This window comes from Triticum urartu, unplaced genomic scaffold, assembly GCF_003073215.2.
Source record: "Triticum urartu cultivar G1812 unplaced genomic scaffold, Tu2.1 TuUngrouped_contig_436, whole genome shotgun sequence".
In the NCBI taxonomy this organism is placed as follows: Eukaryota; Viridiplantae; Streptophyta; class Magnoliopsida; order Poales; family Poaceae; genus Triticum; species Triticum urartu.
In genome coordinates, this window is record NW_024114942.1 from 25976 (window position 1) to 50369 (window position 24394).

At 47.6% G+C, this 24394-nt stretch overlaps 1 protein-coding gene across 1 annotated transcript; it reads left to right on the forward strand.

Annotated features, from left to right (window-relative positions):
* The first annotated feature begins 20637 nt into the window (after positions 1-20637).
* Positions 20638-22361, forward strand: LOC125527708 (protein BZR1 homolog 1). Its single transcript, XM_048692229.1, has 2 exons — positions 20638-21086; positions 21232-22361. The coding sequence occupies exons 1-2, from the start codon at positions 20829-20831 to the stop codon at positions 21913-21915; spliced, it is 942 nt and encodes a 313-aa protein (XP_048548186.1). The 5' UTR covers positions 20638-20828; the 3' UTR covers positions 21916-22361.
* The last annotated feature ends 2033 nt before the right edge of the window (positions 22362-24394 follow it).

The window sequence follows — 24394 nt, forward strand, 5'->3', positions numbered from 1 at the left end:
GTCCCTTTTGGCACATGTCGGGATACATACTTGATCCTTCTCCCTTCTGGGGTAGTAAGCAAAATTGTCTTACCGGCGCAATCGATGTTTCCTCCATACATCGACAGCCAATCCATAACCAGAATTACATCCAATCCTTGTGATTCCAAAATGATTAAATCCGAGGGAAACGCATGCCTACCTATACTCAATGGCACTTGAAAACATCCTTGACTGGCCATATACTCCGCTCCTGGTGAGCTTACTAGCATAGGTGTTCTAAGAACCTTAGTGGGCAGGTTATACTTATTCACAAATCCCCTTGATATGTATGAATGCGATGCACCAGTATCAAAAAGAACAAGTGCAATAAATGACTTAACCAAAAACTTACCGATTACGGAATCCGGCTGCTCTTCAACCTCCTCCCCGTTAACGTGGTTCACCTGTCCCCTGTTGAAAGGGTTCGGCTTCTTCCCAGAACTTCCATTGCCATTCTGGCCTTCAGGACATTCTTTGGCATAATGTCCGGTCTTCTGACACTTAAAGCAAGTGACTTGGCTCGGGTCCTTCTTGGTTGGGGTTGATGGGTTGGTGCGATTCTGGCCGTTGCTTCCTCCATTCCCATTACCATTCTTGGTGCCATTGTGATTGTGCGAGCTACCTCCTCCATGGGTATGCTGAAAATGTCCTCCCGATCTAGGGGTAAAACGTGGCTTCTGTTGAGCTCTTGAATTGTACTTTCCTTGTCCATACTTCCTCTTGTGGTTCTCAATTTGCTGCTGCTTGCCTTCAATCATAAGAGCACGGTCTACCAACTCCTGGTAGTTGTTGAAGGTTGCTACCCTCAACTGCATGCTCAACTCATCATTCAGTCCTTCCAGAAACTTCTCCTGCTTAGCTGCATCCGTAGCAACGTCATCTGGGGCATAACGTGCTAATTTACTAAAGTCCTCCACATACTGGCCAATTGTCCGTCCTCCTTGGCGCAAGTTGCGAAACTCACGCTTTTTCATGGCCATAGCTCCTGCTGAAACATGGGCAGTACGAAAGGCCTGCTGAAACTGGTCCCATGTGACAGTGTCGACAGGGAAAGTGGCTGTGAAATTCTCCCACCATGATGCTGCGGGTCTTTCAAGCTGATGTGCGGCAAACTTCACCTTCTCCGCATCTGTGCATCCTGCTGTGGTCAACTCTCTAGCTGTCTTGCGGAGCCAATCATCTGCTACTATCGGCTCGGTGCTACTGGAAAACACCGGCGGATTCAGCCTAAGAAAACGGGCTAAGTGATCAACATGTGGTGGTGGTGGTGGTGGGTTGTTGTTGTTGTTCCCCTGATTCTGATTCTAGACTAGCAACTGCATCAATGTGTTCTGCTGCTGGATCAACTGGGTGAGCTCCGGTGGAAAGGTAAATCCGCGGTCACGTCTCGGAGGCATCTGAGGGTTTAGAAAAGATGAGATGTAAGAATAGAGGGGGTCTAAAGAGAAAACACTACCCATATGCACATGAGGCAAAAGCAAACAATTCACTCCATTCAATCAAACAAGGGCATACAATCGATCTAACCATCGCAAAAGTGCTCGGACTACTATATTTACATGGTGGACTACTACTACTGATGAGGTGGTCTACTAGAAATATTCTTCGGTTGCAGACTCCATGATATCTGCTCCGGCTTCATCAACATAGTCATCATCGCTATCATCTGGGTCCGAGTCGGTGTCGTCGATGATGATGTAGTCTTCCGGGCGAATCTCGTTGGGTTCTTCGTCTTCATCTACTGGTGTAGGGCCTTCCATAAATATTGCTAGCTTCATTGTTAGGTCGGCATTCTTATCCACTAGTACTTTAACTTCCTCTTCATAATCTTCGCGTGTAGCCTTGAGTTCTTCCTCCAGTTCCTTGATTCTTGTCTTAGCCTTCTTCAGATCTATCATGTCGGCGCACATCTGGTTCTCCTGTCGTCGAATGTGCTGGTTTAATTCCTGGATAAAAGCTGCAATGGATCTATCCTTTCTGGTGCTGATCATCTCCCAGTGCTCATCTCGGCGCCCAAAAATCTGGTAGATAGTATCCTAGAGATCACTGCGGTAGACTTCTCCAATGCGTCCCATGGCGATGTGAGCTGCCATGCTCTTTCCTAGACTCCAAGTTGGTGCATCAAAAGAAAACTCTATGGGCTCAGTGACTGGCATGAACGTCCTTCCTGGAACTTGAACTTGAATCATCCAGCGCTCTTCTTCAGGTAAAGTGGCGTTGTAGGTCCCGGTGAAGCTTGGTACTCCTATATTCAGGTATCTAGTGACTTCCTTCAGGTGACGTCCAAAAGGTGTATCGTCATCCGGTTGCGTGAACTTGTTCCTTGCATCCGCCATCCTAAAGAGTAGAAAAGATGAGAGGTCAGAAGAGAAGAGAGTGAATAGTAATCTAGGTCTTTAGCGTAATGGTCGTGTCCTACAGTCAGCGTGTGCTCTGATACCATCTCTGTAGCGACCAGACCTCAAGTGGTCCAATCTCTGTGCTCCGGTGTCATCCCTGGATCAGTAATGCTGACACCACACAGTACTCGGAGGATTTATAACAGAGTAGCAATCACACACTTATTACATCGAGTGTCTCAATAGAGAACTTATTACAATAAATATGGCTTAAGGCCATCTAATAACGATAACAGCGGAAGGCTTGGAAGATAAGTGAGTCCATCAACTCCAACGGCATCACTGAGTATAGAACCATGACCTAAAAACTCCTTAATCGTCGTCTGAAAAGTCTGCAACATTAACATTGCAGCCCGAAATGGGTCAGCACATGGAATATGCTGGCAAGGTAACGCATAGAGAATAACGGAATGAAACAGCTATACTATATGCATATTTGGCTGGTGGAAAGCTCTATGGTTACAGTTTTGCGTAAAGCCAATTTTTCCCTACTGCAAAGGAATAAATTTATTTAACTATCATGGTGGTTGTTAAACATTGAGAATGGTTGACAGCATCCTCAATCCCAATTAAACATCATCATACAAAACCCAACAAAATTAATTTAGAGTGACATGTTGAGATTCACATGATAATCCAAGTACTAGATACTCAAGATGTCCATAACCGGGGACACGGCTAACCATGATTAGTTTAATACACTTTGCAGAGGTTTGCGCACTTTTCCCCACAAGACTCGATCGCCTCCATTTGGTTTCTCGCACTACATGGTGTTTGAGAAGACGGATGACCGAGACATAGTCTTTCAGAAGCGCTAGCACCTTGCGATGGATAGACCGTTACACCTACTTTCCCCTACATCTGCTAGTCTACCCTGTAAGAGTTCGCACGACATAATCAACTATGCCAGAGCCCATAATGGCTTGTGGCTGCACACGGAAGTTTCTAGTATGAATAATCTCATGATCCCTTTTAGCCTGGGTGGCGGTCCATAAAGAAAAACAGGCAATCCTGGAATACCCAGGTACCTCAATCCACCCAGATGTGTGTGTAAGTTGCCACCTTAGATAAACCATTAATTAACAAACTCTCATCTGTCATGGATATCACTCACCCAACCCACGTCTACTAGCATAGCATGGCATAATAGGCAAACGTAGAAGTAACTCCCAAGGGCTTGATAATACAACAGGTAATAGGTACTACCTCAACTACTTCCCATCCCACAATTTAATTAGATCCTAATCATGCAATGTTTGAGGATTGATCTAATGCAATAAAAATTGGGTAGTAGAAAAGGTATGATCAAAGTGTTACTTGCCTTGCTGATGATCCGCGAAACCTAGCGATTCGAAGTAACAGGCGGCGCACTCCGGGTATTCTATTGCGGACAAACAAACAAGCATACAATAAGCACTCATCTAATGCACAGGTAAAAGTCAAATAAGAGAACTAACCATAAAGTTTAACTTAAGAACTCCGGTTTGCAAAAAGAATCAAATGGAACGAAGCAACGAAAGTCAAACGGCGAAAGAAAACAACTTCGTTCTACTAATCTGGATCTAGGTCAAATTTTACAATAGCAAAAACTTGTTTAAGTTGGTTAAACGGATAGAGGGTTTCGAGACGAAACTCCAGGCGCTTGAATCGCCTAATTCCGATAAACGAGCGAAAAGTTATACTAAAACGAAAATCGGATCAAAAATCGTGATCAGAAAAATCGCGGATTTAATCCGAGAAAAAGAAAAATGACGAACATTCGCTAGAACGAACGAACGGACGAACGCTCGCTAAATAAATAAATCGGAAAAACCGATCTATTTAAAAAACCGAAACAAAAAAAACCGACGAAAAACCGACGAAAAAACCGGACGGTTTTTCGAGAAAAAAATGGTGGCACGGATTTCAACGCGACCTCGGGCGGCGGGCGGCGGCTCCGGCGACGGCGCGGCGGGCGGCGGCGGCGCGAGCGGGCGGCGCTGGCGGCGGCGCGAGCTACGGTTTGGGGGCGGCGGCGGCTGGGCTGGCTTCGGCCTCGGGCGCCCCGGCTTATAAAGCCTGCCGGGCCAGAGTCCCAGGCGGACACGGCCCGGTTAGGTCGGTTGCCCTTTTTTTTAATAATAATTACGCGCAGAAGAAAAATAAAAAGAAATACTAAACGGACTCCAAAAATCCCAAAATAAATTTTCCCGGGCTTCTAAAATCAAGCCGCACAAGGTGAACATTTATTTGGGGCCTAAATGCAATTTTGAAAAACGCACATTTTTCCTAAATTCAAATAAAATAACGAAAACTCTGAAATAAAATCTTATTTGATTTTATTATTAAATCCTCAATACTTCTTTATTTTGGAAAAGTCATTTTATTCGCTCTCTCATACTTTTGTAATAGAAATAATTGATGATAAAATAATTAAAATCAAATGATCCTATTCTCAAAATTTGAGAAAACTCAAATATGAAAATTATGAATTCCCCAACTCTCTCCGTGGGTCCTTGAGTTGCGTAGAAATTTCTAGGATCAAACCAAAAGCAAAATAAAATATGATATGCATTGATGATCTAGTGTATAACATTCCAAATTGAAAATTTGGGATGTTACATATATAAAGGAGGGGAGGAGAGGGCCGGCCAAGGGGAGGAGGCGCGCCCAAGGGGGGGAGTCCTACTCCCACCGGAGTAGGACTCCTCCTTTTCCTATTTATAGAGGGAGAGGGAAGGAAGAGGAAGGAGGGAGGAAGGAAAGGGGGGCGCCCCCCTTCCCAATTCGAATTGGGCTTGGGGGGGCCCTCCCTTGCTTCTTTCCCCTCCTTTCCACTAAAGCCCATTAAGGCCCATATACCTCCCAGGGGGTTCTGATAACCTCCCGGTGCTCTGGTATTATCCCGATCTCACCCGGAACCATTCCGATATCCAAATATAGTCGTCCAATATATCGATCTTTACGTCTCGAACATTTCGAGACTCCTCATCATGTCCATGATCACATCCGGGACTCCGAACTACCTTCGGTACATCAAAAACCATAAACTAATAATATAACTGTCATCGAACTTTAAGCGTGCGGATCCTACGGGTTCGAGAACTATGTAGACATGACCGAGACACGTCTCCGATCAATAACCAATAGCGGAACCTGGATGCTCATATTGGCTCCTACATATTCTACGAAGATCTTATCGGTCAAACCGCATAACAACATACATTGTTTCTTTTGTCATCGGTATGTTACTTGCCCGAGATTCGATCGTAGGTATCTCAATACCTAGTTCAATCTCGTTGCCGGCAAGTCTCTTTACTCGTTCCGTAACACATCATCCCGCAACTAACTCATTAGTTGCAATGCTTGCAAGGCTTAAGTGATGTGTATTGCCGAGTGGGCCCAGAGATACCTCTCCGACAATCGGAGTGACAAATCCTAATCTTGAAATACGCCAACCCAACAAATACCTTCGGAGACACCTGTAGAGCACCTTTATAATCACCCAGTTACGTTTTGACGTTTGGTAGCACACAAAGTGTTCCTCCGGTAAACGGGAGTTGCATAATCTCATAGTCATAGGAAGATGTATAAGTCATGAAGAAAGCAATAGCAACAAACTAAACGATCAAGTGCTAAGCTAACAGAATGGGTCAAGTCAATCACATCATTCTCCTAATGATGTGATCCCGTTAATCAAATGACAACTCTTTATCTATGGCTAGGAAACATAACCATCTTTGATCAATGAGCTAGTCAAGTAGAGGCATACTAGTGACACTCTGTTTGTCTATGTATTCACACATGTATCATGTTTGATAATACAATTCTAGCATGAATAATAAACATTTATCATGATATAAGGAAATAAATAATAACTTTATTATTGCCTCTAGGGCATATTTCCTTCAACAAACTCACTAGGGGGCTTCTTGATCGTATCTGAATCATAGCTTAACCGCTTTTGAGTCCGACTTGGATCGTATTCGAATCAGGGTCGTTAAAAACCTCTTGAGGTCATTTGGGTGCTTCCTGTTCAAACATAGGTCGTATTCGAACCAAAGAGAACATAGCCATCGGTACTCTCTTGATCGGCGCAACGCCAAAGCCACTGGGGGCTGCATGATCGTATTCGAATCCTAGCTTAACCCCTTTGGTCCGGTTTACTGATCATATTCGAATCAGAAGCCTCCAAATTTTTCTTGATGCTTGATTTACATTGTTCGAAAGATACTCTTTTGTTTTACTGGTTTTTGTTGTCTAGAATCTAACTGTAAGTGTGGTTTCAATTTAAACCGGCTTGGTTCTTTGACAATGAGTTGCCAATGTATAATAGTCATCATGCATATGGAAGTATTGACTTCTAAAAAGATTGGGTTGTCACCCTTACTGTCCGGGTCACATAAGCCGGCAGTCCAGATTCAAAGAACACAGGTATGATATTGTCGTTTAAAATTCATAAACAGACTTATCTGTGTTTTTCTTTAATCAAAGGCTTTCCAGCCTTATTTTTCTTTACATCTAGCCTTGATTATTCCGTTATGGTAATTTCATAGTTATGTATTGGGTGTTTTGACCCGTCCAGCGACAAACTGCCAGGACAGTTTCTCATCTTTTACATACAGGAACAGATTTAAACACTACAGATATGATAAAGGATATAAAGCATATATTGACATGACGGATAAAAATGTCGTACGCAGTATGATATGCACGATGGCATAGGCGGAACATGCAGTTTTAAGCTAGCCTATTACAAGGCGTTGGGAGCCCAAAAGGTTAAAACTGTTTTTTCTCCTTAGCAGATGTTAAGCTAAGGCCAGTTCATTAAATCTTTGCCGGATTATTTGGATGGTTACGACTCCTCCCTCACCGGTTCATCTTCCTCCACTGTTTGGAAACTGGGCTTGGACCAATCAAAGCCATGAAGAGCAACGAACTCAGCCTCATCATCTATTAGACCAGACGGGTCAATTTCTAGGGCAAAGGTGTGTTGGTGAACCGGCGGGATTAGATCTTTCACTTTATACAAAGGAGTCGCCATCTTTTTATTCTTAGCGTCAAAACCCGGTTGATACTTATCAACATTGGTCTCGTCGCCAAGGATGCTAGAATGAGGACGAATTCCCCTCACACAAGCAGCAAAATCTTCTTGATCAAACGGAGTCCTGTCTTCCTTAAAGCTGGGATACCCCTTGGCTACATCCGCCGGGTCTAGCTCCGGCACCCAGGCTTTGGAGCGGCTTAGAGCAGTTAGGGCTCTGGCTCTTGCACAAGACCGCTTGACTTCTTGGAATCTGGCGGGTAAGATAGATAACTTCTTCAAGACATCAAGAGGTTTGGTCCTTGGTTGGCTGGGGAAATAATGGCAAGCGCCCGTTGAGCTCCAGTGTACAATTGCTTCACCGGGGTGTAAACCGCCTTGAGTTTTATCAAGCTGTTTTGGCTCAGATTGCTGCTCTGTGGACCTGTGAGTATTTTAAAAGGTTAAGCAGGAGGCTTATATTTATGGCAAAAATAGAGTTTAAGTAAATAATACAATGACTCACCGAAGACTGAAGAGACCATTTGAGACACACGGTTCTTTAAACCGGTGAGTTCCGTCGTAACCTCCTTGAGAGCCGCCTCGGCTGTCTCAGCATGCTGTATCAGCAAGGCTTTTTCATCGGCCCAGGAGTTTTTCTCTACATCAAAATTGGCCTTCAGTTTCTCTGCTTCAGATAGGCTTGATGACCCACAAGCATAGGGGATCTATCATAGTCCTTTCGATAAGTAAGAGTGTCGAACCCAACGAGGAGTAGAAGGAAATGATAAGCGGTTTCCAGCAAGGTATTCTCTGCAAGTACTGAAATAAGTGGTAACAGATAGTTTTGTGATAAGATAATTTGTAACGAGCAACAAGTAACAAAAGTAAATAAGGTGCAGCAAGCTGGCCCAATCCTTTTTGTAGCAAAGGACAAGCCTGGACAAACTCTTATAAGATGTAAAGCGCTCCCGAGGACACATGGGAATATCGTCAAGCTAGTTTTTATCACGTTCATATGATTCGCGTTCGGTACTTTGATAATTTGGTATGTGGGTGGACCGGTGCTTGGGTGCTGCCCTTACTTGGACAAGCATCCCACTTATGATTAACCTCCATTGCAAGCATCCGCAAATACAACAAAAGTATTAAGGTAAACCTAACCATAGCATGAAACATATGGATCCAAATCAGCCCCTTATGAAGCAACGCATAAACTAGGGTTTAAGATTCTGTCACTCTAGCAACCCATCATCTACTTATTACTCCCCAATGCCTTCCTCTAGGCCCAAATAATGGTGAAGTGTCATGTAGTCGACGTTCACATAACACCACTAGAGGAGAGACACCATACATCTCATCAAAATATCAAACGAATACCAAATTCACATGACTGCTAATAGCAAGACTTCTCCCATGTCCTAAGGAACAAAAGTAACTACTCACAAAGCATAAACATGTTCATAATCAGAGGGGTATTAATATGCATATAGGATCTGAACATATGATCTTCCACCAATTAAACCAACTAGCATCAACTACAAGGAGTAATTAACACTACTAGCAACCTACTAGCACCAATCCCGGACTTGGAGACAAGAATTGGATACAAGAGATGAACTAGGGTTTTGAGATGAGATGGTGCTGATGAAAATGTTGATGGAGATTGCCCTCTCCCAATGAGAGGAGCGTTGGTGATGACGATGGCGATGATTTCCCCCTCCGGGAGGGAAGTTTCCCCGGCAGAACAGCTCCGCCAGAACCCTAGATTGGTTCCGCCAAGGTTCCGCCTCATGGCGGCAGAGTTTCGTCCGAGAAGATGGCTTATGATTTTTTTTCCATCGAAAGACTCCATATAGCAGAAGATGGCCACCGGAGGGCCACCAGGGGCCCACGAGGTAGGGGCGCGCCCAGGGGGGTAGGGCGTGCCCCCACCCTCGTGGGAAGGGTGTGGACCCCCTGGTGAAGTTCTTGCTCTCAGTATTTTTTATATATTTGGAAAACATCTTCCGTGAAGTTTCAGGACTTTTGGGGTTGTGTAGAATAGGTCTCTAATATTTGCTCCTTTTCCAGCCCAGAGTCCCAGCTATCGGCATTCTCCTTCTTTATGTAAACCTTGTAAAATAAGAGAGAATAGGCATAAGTATTGTGACATAATGTGTAATAACAACCCATAATGCAAAAAATATTGATATAAAAGCATGATGCAAAATGGACGTATCAAGGCTCAACAGGAGTTTGGAGTTAGCACTCTTTATCTCAGTCTCTTGAACCGCCAACCGGGTTTTCGCATCAGTCAGTTGAGAATCCAAGTCAGTTATGGCAGTCTACAGACATGCACAGGTGTGTCAAAATTTCTTCCAATAAAGGTCATAATGATTAAAGTCCCAAGTGCTTTGCAACGCAACACCACTCGGCACTTGGGGGCTAATGTCTGCCAAAGCAATTTTTAAATGCAAAAAATGACTCTTCTATGATTAAAGTCCCAGGTGTTTTACAAGTAATAATGCTTGGCACTTGGGGGCTAATGCATAATATTCAGAAAGTTTTTTCCTCTTGAGCCGGATAACAATATTAGTTTGGACTGATTCAAGACAACTATGAAATTAAATACCGGCTCATTCGTGATCAATTAAGCCGGCCCTTGGGGACTACAGGTGAAATTATGCTAATCAGATAACTCTGGTTAAACGTTTTAAACCAGACTTGGAAAAATCTAGGTCAGAACATCAACATATATCACAAGTCTACAGATCATTCAAGTTTATCATAATCAGGAGACTTGGAGGGCTGGCAGAGCATATAAGTTAATGAAAGCTGGAGATCATACCTCATTATTTCAATTGCAGCTGTTTGACCATCTCAATTTCAGAGTCACGACTAGAATGCATGTGACTAAGGTAGCCAGATAGCACATCACTAATGCTCAAGTGAGCATAGTGAGGATGTCAAAGCAAACTTTCTGCTTTTCCAAAGCCTCTTGCTTCGCGGAGTGTCTAGCTAGTACCGTTGGATTGCCCGGTTCAACAAATCTACCACCAGTGATTAAAACGTCACTGTCGTAAGTCGTCGGCGGGTTAGCTGAGCTTGACGGTTCAACGGTAGATGGGTTGAGAACAGTTTCGTCAACAGACGGCTCTGTGACATCCGGATAATTAAGCTACAGTAACCCTCTACTAATGATGCCACGTCACCACGATTACTGTCGTTAATCTCGCGTTGATTCAAACCCTATTCAAATTCAAATTTAAAATAAAGTCAAATTATTATTTCTTCAAACGGTAAAATAGAAATGTTGGTTGGGTTACAAGTATTCACTAAGGATTTATCATGTATAAACCAACTTCGTTTCACTCACAAAAAAATAATAATAGGAAATTAATAAGTGGACGAACATCAATTAAAATGACTTTTTCAAAATAAGCAATTGTTTTTTAACTCCAATTGCCTCCAAACTTTTTGTGCAACCTCGAAACAGTACCAAGTAATTGTGTGCTAAGTATCATGTGTAGCAAAATTCATTTGTTAGCTAAAATAATAAAAAAACAGTAGATAAAATAAGAAAAATATAAAAGGAAACTACAGAAAGGTAAGGAACAAAAAAAAGTGAAAGAAAAGATGGCCCATGTGGCCTGGGAGAAGCCCAACCCACACCCCACTCATCTCCCTCCTCGCTACAGGAGCGGAGGGAGGTCGTGGCGGCCATCCAGACGCCCTGGCCGCCGTGGCAGAAATCCCGCGCCTCCCCGTCGACCCCCCTGGCGGATAAGAGCACCCCGCTCGGCCCTTGACCAAACCCTAACCCTCTAGTTTTTCCCCTGCGCCGCTTGTGTTGATTTGGATGAAGAACAAATCCACGGCCGACGCGGTCACCATCACCCTCGTCGCTGTCGCAACCAGACGCCTTCTCGATGTCCAGGACCACACCAAGAGAAGCACCGCGACGCCTGCCCCCTCCTGGAGCAAGGAGCCTCCTAGGATTGCCGCCATCCCTCGCGAACGACTCCGTGTTCGTCAACGCCGGCCTCCACTGCTTCCTTCGATCTGCACCGCTCCGACCTCCTTCGGCTTCCCCGAGCCCTCCACAAGCACCACCGTGAGCAGCACCTTCGTTCCCCCCTCTCCTCTACGTCGATCTGTCACCGTAGGCGGCCGCATCACCTCGCGCCCGAGCTCCCGCGAGCTCGCGGTCGCTGCGTCGTGGGCGTGCTCCCCGCGCCCCTAGCCGCGTCCGCGGCCGAGCACGCCGCTCCCGGGTCGCGCCCAGGCGCGCACCCGCTCCTCGCGCCCCGCCTTCGCGCTGCTCTGCCTACTGTGTTTAGCCTTAACGCCGCTGCTGCGCTCCGCTCCCTGTTGGTGCCGCTGCTACTCTAGTGCCGCTGCTGCTTTACTGCGTCGCTGCAGCCACCGCTTGCTGCTGTTTTGCTCCTGGCCGCTGCTGCTTGCTGCTCCCCGGCTGCCAGTGCTAGTTGCCGCTGCTAATGCTGCCTGTTGCCGCAAGCTGCTACTGCTAGCCATCCATGGCGTAGGTTGTGTGCGTATGTGTTGTGTGTAGCCGGTTAGATTAGTAGCTAGTAGTATTAGTTAGTGCTAAATTAGTCTAGTAGTAGATGACATGTAGGCCCCCACTTTAAATAAGTTAGATTTATTTATTTGTTTAGGTAAATAGTCTATGACATGTGGGCCACACATCCCCTTTTGACTAGTCAAATTGACTTAGTCAACCCGAATTAAAATAATATGTTAATTTTAGAAAATAAATTAAACTTTAAAAATTAGTATAAAATAATCAGTAACTTGGATGAAAATACTTTGTACATGAAAGTTGCTCAGAACGATGAGATGAATCCAAATACGCGGTCCATTTGTCCGCCACACGTTCCTAGCATAGCGAACCTACAACCGTCCCCCTCCGGTCCATCTGTCCGAAAACACCGAACATCGGGAATACTTTCCCGAATGTTTACCCCCTTCGCCGGTATCACCTATCCCTAAGATGGGTTACCCCTAGCACAACGTATTGCCGCGTCTTGCTTTGTGTTACATTTGATTGCTCTGTTATTTATTGTGTTCCCCCTTCGTTACTTCTTTCCGGTAGACCTCGAGACCGCTGCCGATGTCCGTGTGTTCGACTACATCGACGATGACCCTTCCTTCTTGCCAGAGCAAGCATGACCCTTTGATCACCAGATATCGCCTATTCTTCTCTCTACTGCTTGCATTAGAGTAGTGTAGCATGTTACTGCTTTCCGTTAATCCTATCCTGATGCATAGCCTGTCCTTGCTAATACTGTTGTTACCTTTACCTGCAATCCTAATGCTTAGTATAGGATGCTAGTTTATCATCAGTGGCCCTACATTCTTGTCCGTCTGCCATGATATACTACTGGGACGTGATCACTTCGGGAGGTGATCACCGGCATATACTATATACTTGCACTGTTACATTACCGGTGATACTGTTTGGAGATGGAGGCTGAAGGGGCAGGTGGCTCCATCCAGGTAGTGGTGGGCCTGAGTTCCCGACGGCCCCCGACTGTTACTTTGTGGCGGAGCGACAGGGCAGGTTGAGACCACCTAGGAGAGAGGTGGGCCTGGCCCTGGTCGGCGTTCGCGAATACTTAACACGCTTAACGAGATCTTGGTATTTGATCTGAGTCTGGCCACTGGCCTATACGCACTAATCATCTACGCGGGGACAGTTATGGGCACTCGACGTCGTGGTATCAGCCGAAGCACTTCGTGACGTCAGCGACTAAGCGGCGCGCGCCGAATTGGAACGTAAGCCTGCTCTTGTATTAAGGGGGCTAGTTCTGCTTCCGGCCGCCCTCACAACGTGCAGGTGTGCAATGGGCGATGGGCCCAGACCCCTGCGTCATAGGATTTAGACCGGCGTGCTGACCTCTCTGTTGTGCCTAGGTAGGGCTGCGACGTGTTGATCTTCCGAGGCCGGGCATGACCCAGGAAAGTGTGTCCGGCCAAATGGGATCGAGCGTGTTGGGTTATGTGGTGCACCCCTGCAGGGAAGTTAAACTATTCGAATAGCCGTGATCTTCGATAACAGGACGACTTGGAGTTGTACCTTGACCTTATGACAACTAGAACCGGATACTTAATAAAACACACCCTTCCAAGTGCCGGATACAACCGGTGATCGCTCTCTCACAGGGCGTCGAGGGGAGGATCATCGGTTAGGATTATGCTATGCGATGTTACTTGGTGAACTTACCATCTACTCTCTTTTTCTGCTGCAAGATGGAGGTTATCAGAAGTGTAGTCTTCGATATGACTAGCTATCCCCCTCTTATTCTGGCATTCTGCAGTTCAGTCCACATATGATACCCTTATTCCATTTGATACCAATGCATACATATGTAGTGTAGCTCCTTGCTTGCGAGTACTTTGGATGAGTACTCACGGTTGCTTTGCTCCCTCTTTTCCCCCTTTCTATACCCGATTGCTACAACCAGACGATGGAGCCCAGGAGCCAGGCGCCACCGTCAACGACGACTACTACTACTCGGGAGGTGCCTACTACTGCGTGCAGCCCGCTGACGACGACTAGGAGTAGTTTAGGAGGATCCCAGGCAGGAGGCCTGCGCCTCTTTCGATCTGTATCCCAGTTTGTGCTAGCCTTCTTAAGGCAAAATTGTTTAATTTATGTCTGTACTCAGATATTGTTGCTTCCGCTGACTCGTCTATGATCGAGCTCTTGTATTCGAGCCCTCGAGACCCCTAACTTGTAATATGATGCTTGTATGACTTATTTTATTTGTAGAGTTGTGTTGTGATATCTTCCCGTGAGTCCCTGATCTTGATCGTACACGTTTGCGTGTATAATTAGTGTACGGTCGAATTGGGGGCGTCACAGGCTCAGAAGGATCTATTCGAACGTTTACAACAGAGACTTCTGGTGCTTCAGGTTATCCCGGGGCAGGAGTTGGCAGTGCCGGTTCAGCGGCGTCCGAGTTTTCAATCGGCTTAATCACCCTGGCTTTCTTGGGTTTTGCTTGACCTCTAAGAGGAATTCGATGAGTCAGTATAATGATACGGACATAAAGATACAAAAGAAGGATAACTATCTTTACCCAGAGGCAGTCTTGAAAGCCGGAAGTTGGGTTTGTGAGGAATCACCAGAAGAACGAGAGATCTCCTGCAAAAGTGAAATCGCAATTTAAAAGAGCAAGGAAGTATATTCATTGACAAAAGCAAAAGTCAAAGGTGAAAGAAACCTCATTCTGGTGTTTCTGAGGAGTTTTCGGTAAGCCGGAGGGCAGTTCATTGTCGTCACTAGTCCGGGTCTGACGGCGGCTCTCATGTTGCTGTTTTTTCAAAAGAAAATGAGGATCCAAATAAGCCAAAGGGTGTGAAAACCTTACTTTCTGGGTTACCAGTCGAGGTTTCTGTCTTGGCAAAGGTTCTGAGTTAGAGGAAATAGTTACCTCTTCTTCTACTGCCTGGCTGGCCCCCGTGTCATCCTGGCAATAGTCAGTGTCAATAAGGTTGTTAAAAAGAAGGCCAAGAGAGTCAAGGGCTACCTCTGACTCAGAAACATCATCCAGCTTGAACATATCAAAAGCAGTTCTTTTCTTCTTAGATTTTTGGGTTGTCTTCTTGGCGGCTATGGCGGCGGCTCTAGCCTTCTTGGCAGCTTCATGATCATATTTGGCCTTCCAAAAGTCAGATTTGTCCTGTAGGCAAATAACAGGTTAAAAGTCATGCAAGTACTTAACTACTGAAGTAAAAAGGGGGTCAAGGGGATTTACCTCTGGTGTCGGGTTAAGTTTGCAGAAAGGATTCAATCCAACTTTACTGCAGTCCTCGTAGTTACTGTTTATAAGGGTGGTTGACATTTCAACAATGGCCTCTTTAGTCAGCTGTAGAGAACTATTATGCAGAGGGTCATCTGGTCCTCCGGCATAGTTATACATCAAGTCAGAGCGGCGGCTCAGAGGGATGACCCACCATGCGATCCAACAGCCGATCAAGTCAACTCCAGTTAAGCCGTTTCCCAATAAGGCTTGAACTCTTTTGACGGTTGGGATGAGCTTCTTACGTTCAGCGGCAGTAAGCTTGTCAGGGAGTGAAAACTTAGTGTCAAGACGCTCCGCGCGATAACCCGGCATTGGTTTCTCATCAGCTGGCGATGTGTCTTTGCAATAAAACCAAGTTTGGTTTCAATCCTTGGGATGGCTTGGTAAGACTACTAAGGGAAAGACAGCATCCCGTCTGCGCTGAATCGAAATTCCACCAAGTTCCAAGCTGGGGCCGTTGGTGTATTCATTCTGGCGGTTCAAATAGAAATACTCTCTGAAGAGTTCAACAGTAGGTTCTTCTTGAAGATAAACCTTGCAGAGAACTTGAAAATTGTAGATGTTTGATATGGAGTTGGGTCCAAGATCTTGTGGATGAAGCTTGAAAAAATACAGAACATCTCTGAAGTATTTTGAGCCGGGTGGTGAAAAACCCCAGTTCATATGATCAGTAAAGATGATGACTTCACCATCCTTGGGCTGAGGTTTTTCTTCGGCCGGGTCAGGGGCGCGATAAGACATAATGCTTTTCTCCGGCAAATACCCAATGGTAACAAAATCCTTCAGAGTGGCGTCAGTGACTGTGGAAGGGACCCAGTTGCAAACTGTCATCGTCTTTGGCGGCATGGTGAGAGGACAAGCTAAAAAGGAATTAATTTACCGGTTTAAGTTAAATGGTGGAATCACAGGTTAATGTATGCAATACAGATGGCGTGATGGCGGCTTAAGTAAGGGCTAATGATATATGAAGGAAAAATGAGCCGGCATGATAAGCCGCCATGACTAAAGGTATTCAAAGGTTGCCAGCGACAAAAAAATTGGCTGAGTACTGAGATAAACAAGTTTCACAAGCTGTTGCTACTATTTTGGATCAAGATTGTTCAAAAAAGGAAAATAAATCTAGACCTAAAAAACCAGTACAGAGGAGTTCATCAGTTCTAAGGAGGCCTTTGTACAAGAAAAGGGGATCTACTAGCATCTGAAATGGATGCAAAACAGCTACCACATGAGTTTTATACTTCTTTTAGATCAAAAGGGGATGCGGTAGAGAAACTACGAAGAACCCCTGATGAACATCGAAGAGCATAGAAGAACTTGCAAACCTTAATGCGGATCTAAGGTGCGGAAAGGCAAAAACTTACGGACGCAGTTCTACTATGGAGGGTCGCCGCCGTTCTCGGGACAAGCTAAGGTTGATGTAGCGGCCAAGGTTGAGGACGACGGTGAGCGCTGCGGCGGCGGCGGAGCTCGAGCGACAGAGGGGTTGCGAGAGAAGGAAGAAGAAGAATGAGGAAGACCAGCCATGCCTATTTATAAGGAGATAGATGAACAGGCAAGCGCGAAAAACGAGGAAGGCTAAAATGAGGATTATCTAGCTAATTAGACGCCTCGATTTTCGGAAGGCATTTAAGATAAGGATCCGTTAAGATGACGTCGTGGCGGGTTTACAATTTTTCTGACGGTGACGTCATGGTGGTTTATAAAGCTTTTACAAGTAGTGGAAGATGGATTTCTTCTAAGTGTTGAAGATTGACATGAACAAAGTTCAAATCAACCTGGGGCCTAATGTTGGGGATATGACTACCAGATATGACCCGCCTAGGAGGGGCCGGATCAACCACAATGGCGGGTTACTTAAGTGAAGCCCGGAGAGTATACAGGGTGATGGTTTACGATAAGGCTTATAATAGGCCCAAGCCCAGAGGTGGCTTAAGGTCCGTAAGTATAAACCGCCATGTATGAATACGACTTGTAAAGTAAGGCATGTAAGAGATGTCACCGAGCCGGACACGTTGTATGAGCCGGTCAGGACTCTGTAGGCCGCAGGGCGTCAACCCGTGTATATAAGGGGACGACCCGACGGCGGCTTAGGGCACGAAACAACAGATCGAGAGCCAAGCTAGCGTATTTGCTCCTTGGTCATCGAAACCTAGCAATACCACATCAACTGGACTAGGCTTTACCTTCACCGCAAGGGGCCGAACCAGTATAAACCTCTCGTGTCCTTTGTCCCGATTAACCCCTTTAAGCTTCCTAGTTGCGATGGCTCCACGACTAAGTCCTTTCACTAGGACATCTGCCGTGCCAATTCCACGACAAGATGGAAGCAAACGTTTGGTGTACGTAGAGTCGTATCAGTGGCAGATAGGACTTGAGAGAATATTTATCTTACCTTTAGCTCCTTGTGGGTTTGACACTCCATACTTATCACATCCATCTTTGAAAATTGCTACGATGATTCCTTGCACTTGGGGATTATGCACATTTGTAAGGCTAAACTTGATACCTCGCATATTGCACATGATTTTGGATGTGATGAACTAGTATGATGATCAGCTAGTGATGTATATATACGATGGTGAAATAGATATGAACTAGTGATGACGAACTTATCAATATTTGTCCTATGATTTTGTTTGAGGTACCGCGAGCCCTCTGGTGCAGAACAGATCCCGTAAACATGTCCCGTAAAACATTTACGGGACGGGTTTACACGATCTGTTACACCGAAGGGCTCGTGGTACCCAGGGCCGGTCCTGAGATTTCGGGGGTCCGAGGCGAAACTATAACCCGGGGCCCTCTTAATATATGCATCAACTTATAACCCCAAACTCATAAATCTGAGTAATATCTGTCTCTAAATTGTATCCCGACAATCAATTATCAATGGTCATATTGCAACAACAAAGAGGCAAAATTGATCATTTTACTAAAATAAATATTTGTCAATGGTCATGGCAAAACGCAGGCATATGCTATGAAAGTAGTACCTTCTATGATTCTCCCTAATCGACTAATAATATCTAATCGGCTAATAATATTTCTTCCAGGGATCAACCAGAAGGATTAAAGGGCAACCCCAACTCATAAATCTAAATAATATCTGCTGCTAAACTGTCTATAATCAATCAATTGTCAGTGACCATATCGCAACAACAAAGAAATAAATATTGGTTGTTTTCTTTAGAGAAAATGCATAGAGCCTGGCTTCAAATTAATGAAGCCATCAACCGGCTAGGATACAACAGTGCTGATACAAAGGCGAAAGCTTGAAGAAAAACCGAAAGATAACAGGCGGCGTGCACACACATTACAGAGCAAAGCTGAGCAATGGCGAGCAGGGCACCTCCACAACGAAAATAAGATCAAGCCACCGAAGAACTCTACGCAAGCTAGAACAACGGAGCAACTGCAAGCAGTAGACTGCACAAGTGAATGCCGAGAGGAACCAGGCTACGTGAAGAAAAACATGGCTCCAGATCTAGCCGCCCCAAGCCTTGCTGGAGGGGAGATCCAATCGCCCCTACGCCCGAACCGTGCCACAACACGCGGACGCAGTCCACCGGCCGGCTGCCCAGAGCCGAACAAGATGAAGAGTCGCTGAAGGATTGCAGGGGAACCGCCTTGTCACCACCATAACCGCCGTCCCGGAGAGCAGAGGAACACCGCCGCCACCAAACACCTTGACACGGGACCACAACCTCACCCTCCCTTGAACAACACCTCCAAGGAGGACCGAAACGCCACAACATGGCATGCAGAACGTAGGGCATATGCTATTAGAGTCATACCTTCTCCGATTCTCTATAGTGGGCTCGTTATATTTCCTCCGGTCATGAACGGTAAGGATCAAAGGGCAACGCCCTGGGAACCCATTGCGGTGGCAGTGAACGTGATATTGATGCGGTTCCCTCTCGAGGTGGAGGGCATGCGAATCTGCAATGGGGTGTCTCTCACAGGGAGCGGTGGCATGGCCTCTTGGGGATAGGTATTCGATTGGTGACGCCCTGAGAAACGAGGCGGCGGCGCATGCATACTGGAGCAAGAATCAAGCGTCTCACCTCATAGGTTTGGGTACTTTTTTTCTTTAAGACGTAGGGTTTGATGAGCGATCCATCGATCGCGCCATGATACTAGGTTTGCTTCCGCCTGCGTATAATGTATTTGGACGATGCCCTTTCCTTGACCAGCGCCGCTTCTGCTTGCATAGAAAGCCCTTCCCTCATAATATTACAGATGCACAACACCTAGACCTAGGCCCTCCGGGCTTTGGGGGGCCGTGGCAGCCGCCCCCCTCAGGGTCGGGCCTGGTTGTATCGTAAAAAAGTTATGTATGCGCTTTTAAATGAGTTTTGCGGGACAGTTGATTGCGGGATGTGTATAGAGATGCTCTAAACCTCTCGGTCAAACACCTCCACCAGAACGGGTCCCGGCAGACGGTCCACGGCGCCTGATGGTCCTGCATCTGCAGCCTAATTATCCATTCCATTCTCTGTCACCGACCGTCAGACTGAGCAAAACAATTGCATTACGGCCGCGGACGCGGTCAAAGCAACATAAGTTACTACAGCAGAAAGCGCTGTCACCTGCCCCTTGGCACTGGCATCGCCGTCGCTCCAGCCTCCCGTGATTAGGATTAATAAATAGTTACAGCATAATCGAAGGTCCAGACCGTGACTAACCAGTTAATCGCGACACACTGTACGTACAGCACATTTTCCCCCGTTCCGCGGTAGAAAATGATTGGTGTGAACGGACGGCGTTCCAAGACGGCGGCGTCGGGGGCTACAACTCCACACGAGAGAGACTGGGGCCCGAGCTTTTTCTTTCTTCTTTTTCTTTGAGACAATGGCCGGCCCGAGCATGTTAGGTGGAGTTTCTTGCACGGAGAAGTTCGCGCATGCTCTAAATATCTGGGAAATTTGCCATGCCACACACACAGCCCTGAAGTGTGGAACCAACCACCGAATCAAACCCAGTACACGTAAAATTCTGGCCTCTGTATTCACCAGAACTTCCCTCCATTGGTGGGTCGACGACGGTACTCTACAGACGAGTTTCTACCACGCACGCACTTTGCGAGGAGCAGCAGCGCAGCACCCCTAGATACTCCTCGTTCGTTGTGTACCTATCTATGTACTAGTAGACTATACTGCCAGCACGACGGCCGTAAAATTCGTGGGGCAAATCCCAACGCAGCGGGCACAGGCACATGACACACGCAGAGCACCACTCGCACTCACCTCGCAGAGGAGGGCGCAGTTCACACTCACCGTCCTCAAAAGCCGAGCCCGCCAAGAGGGAAAGTGGGCCCGGCCCGGCCCGGACACCACCAGTAGAATCTGGCCAATCCAGTCGCAATAAAGCGGACGGGGGTCGCCGTACCCTCCCCGTGAGCCCGCCCAGACGACCCCACACGACAGAGAAAGCTCAGCTCAGCACACTCCACGCCCAGCACCCTCTCCCAGTCCCATACTGTAGCACCCCACCTCACCATTAAAGAAACGAGCTAGGCCAAGTGGAGAGAGAGGAGAGGGGACGGAGAGAGAGCAGCGGAGCAGAGCAGAGCAGCGCCGGAGCAGGGGAGCTAGCATGACGTCGGGGGCGGCCCGGGCGGCGGCGGCGGCGGAGGCGGAGGCCGGGCTGGGGCGGACGCCCACGTGGAAGGAGCGGGAGAACAACAAGCGCCGCGAGCGCCGGCGCCGGGCCATCGCCGCCAAGATCTTCACCGGCCTCCGCGCGCTCGGCAACTACAAGCTGCCCAAGCACTGCGACAACAACGAAGTGCTCAAGGAGCTCTGCCGCGAGGCCGGCTGGGTCGTGGAGGACGACGGCACCACCTACCGCAAGGTGAGCGCGAGATAGACCTCGTTTCTTGGTCTCGGGATCGAGATCGCCCGCTCCCCTCCCATGTTTCTTCTCCCCCTCCGTTTCCTGGATCTAGCTAGGCTTGCTTGGATGTGTGGATCTGATTGTGTGGTTCGATTTATGGCAGGGATACAAGCCGCCGTCGTCCGGGCCGTTCGGTGGGGTCTCGTCGGCGGGCATGAGCCCCTGCTCGTCCTCGCAGCTGCTCAGCGCGCCCTCGTCGTCGTTCCCGAGCCCGGTGCCTTCCTACCACGCCAGCCCGGCGTCGTCGAGCTTCCCGAGCCCCACGCGCCTCGACAACCCGAGCCCCGCCTGCCTCCTCCCGTTCCTCCGTGGCCTCCCCAACCTGCCCCCGCTCCGGGTCTCCAACAGCGCGCCGGTGACGCCGCCGCTCTCTTCGCCGACGGCGTCGCGGCCGCCCAAGATCCTGAAGCCGGACTGGGAGGTGGACCCGTTCCGGCACCCGTTCTTCGCCCTCTCCGCGCCGGCGAGCCCCACCCGTGGCCGCCGGCACGAGCACCCGGACACGATACCGGAGTGCGACGAGTCGGACGTCTCCACGGTGGACTCTGGCCGGTGGATCAGCTTCCAGATGGCCACCACGGCGCCGACCTCGCCCGCGTACAACCTCGTCAACCTAGGCGCCTCCAGCTCCAACTCCATGGAGATGGAGGGAATGGCGGGGGAGCGGGGCCGAAGCGGTCCGGAGTTCGAGTTCGACAAGGGGAGGGTGACGCCGTGGGAAGGGGAGAGGATCCACGAGGTCGCCGCCGAGGAGCTTGAGCTCACGCTCGGCGTCGGCTCGAAATGACGGCCATACGCGGAGCATTGCACTGGCACTCACAGATACCAGCCAGCACTCACAACTTGCCGGCCAGTGATCGAAAAAATGGTTTCTTGGATGAACCTCGAGTCCTCGTCAAAAGCACAAACTAAATCGTGGTTGCTGTTGGATCGGCCATTGCTGCTGCGATGTGGGCAATTCGTTCATTCTAGGTTTAGGGGGTGGATGCATCTGTTGTTCGATTCCTAGGACAAGAGAAAAGGAATCAGAAACAATCGTTCATGCCAATCGGCTGGCCACGGATTGTTTCATTATTCATTCATGGATGTACGTAGCTAGTAGCTGGGTTCCTCTTTTTCCTCTTCTTCTTTCTCTTTGTGTTCTTGCCATGCATGTGTATGTCCTCAAAATGTGTGTGAGCTCATGTGGGGGAAAGTCCAGTGGAGTAAAAAGGTGGATGGAGCTGAGCTTTATGCCGTGACCTGAATTAATCCCTCTTTGACGCAGCACGTAAACCAGTGCGTACATGGAGCTACCAGCAAGTTCATCTCTTCCACTTTTGACAGCGGGAGCATGCGTCGACCCGGCCACTAGCATGCAGATTCCCCAGCGTCACCGTCGGCACGCGAGCGATGGCATGGCATGGCATGTCTGCGGCGAGCACGAGGATTTGTCCGATCGGAGACCACTGTCGTTGTTGTACTCTGAATTCGGCCGAAAAAACGTTGGAAAGAACGTGGCATGTATCTGTAGAAGAGTAGCTCTATATCTGTATATCCTCTTTCAGAAATCTTCAGCCCTGGGCTGGCCTAGTTGCCTAGTTGGTGCACGCCAGGCGGCGGATGAGTCCAAAACTCCAATTAACACTCTGTATGTGGTACGGAAAATGCGCCGGTGGCGTCGCACAGTCGCAGAATCGGCACGCTCGTCCGCTTTCCAGGGCCCCGACGGCGCCCGGAAACTGAAGCCCGTCGGATCCCCGATCGGGCTGTGGTTGCCCGGCTCCAATCCTACAGTTTCTTCGTGCGATGGTGCGTGACGGGGCAACCACTCCGGCGGGCCGTGCGCCGGCCGAGCCGGGCGCGTGGGGTCCTCCCCGCCGCGCATGTGCGTGTGTCCGGCGAGCGATCGCGCGTCGGCGTCGCGCAGCTGGCGGTGCACGTACGGGGTGAGGTTTGTTCCTGTTGGATTTCGGCGGGCACCGACCGGTGGGTGGTGGAGCCTTCTCTTTTCTAATCTAATCAGATGCTCCACCACTCGTGCACCGCGGCGACGACCGAACCACCGCTTGCCGTTCGTTAGCTGGGCGTGGCTGTGGCTGTGGCTGTGTGTGACAAGAATCCGGCTGTGATGTAGGAGTAGTATTGTACTAGTAGCTACCGCTCCGCGACCACGTACTACGTTCCGCGGCGGTATGCGGGTCGCTTTCATGGCGTATTTTCGTGTTGGTCGTCGGTCTAGCGCACGCCGAGCTCGTGCCGTGACTGCGCTAACTGCCGTCATTTTGTCAAAGTGTCTTTTGAAACTATGCTGACTTAGTAGTATGGGTAAAACCAACATCGAGTACTCCCTAAGACATTTTAAAGAAGAAACACCCATATAATCCATAATTCGTACTATTTCGGTGACCGGTACTAAACCAATCAAATATATTCATAATTCGGTGACCGCTTCAATTCGCACAATAACCACAACAATAACTGTGGAACGGAGGGAGTATTAATTTAGCACTTGGCCGTCACTCTGGCCAGAACACGAGACATGATTCGCCAGACTTACCCATCTACTTTCTTACATATTGCTCTCTCCAATTCACCATGCGAGGATAGTTTGTTTGTATAAGATGTAGCTTTTTAACAGTGTACATTTTTTTTTTCTGAGAAACGCAGTATTTAGACGCAGGCACTCACATACACACATACGCACGTTTCTAGCTAAGAGCACATGCATATCCTGCCTCTTTCAGGAGCTTCAAGATATGTAGACATATTTTAAGATTAACGGAGTCGCCACGTGCACCTTGTGGTTGATTAGCACACCAACCACTAAGAGGATAGTACAATAAAACTGATATTAATCCAAAATATGATTGTCCATATCAAATCTAGGACTTAAACCATGGACGGAGCTACAAGGGGACATGGATGTACATATGTACACCCATTAATTTCGATAAAAAAGCATGTACTAGGTTAATAAAACACATATACATGAAAAAATACCTAGGAAATCTTGATCTTTGTACACCCATTTCGGTGAACCTGGCTCCGCCACTGACTTAAATTCAATAGTTTTTTTTATAGCAGTACTTAAACTCAGACACAAGGCAATACTACAGACTTGTTTAGGCCTCTCCCAGTGCTCTATCTTGTACATGTGCTAAGTCTGCCATGTAGGCAAAAAAGATGATGTGGCAAGGTAATTAAGAGGAGAGATGGGTGTGGTGACCCCAGGAAGAAACAATGCCAAGCGCGGGAACCTAGGGAAAACACTTAAATGAAAGAAG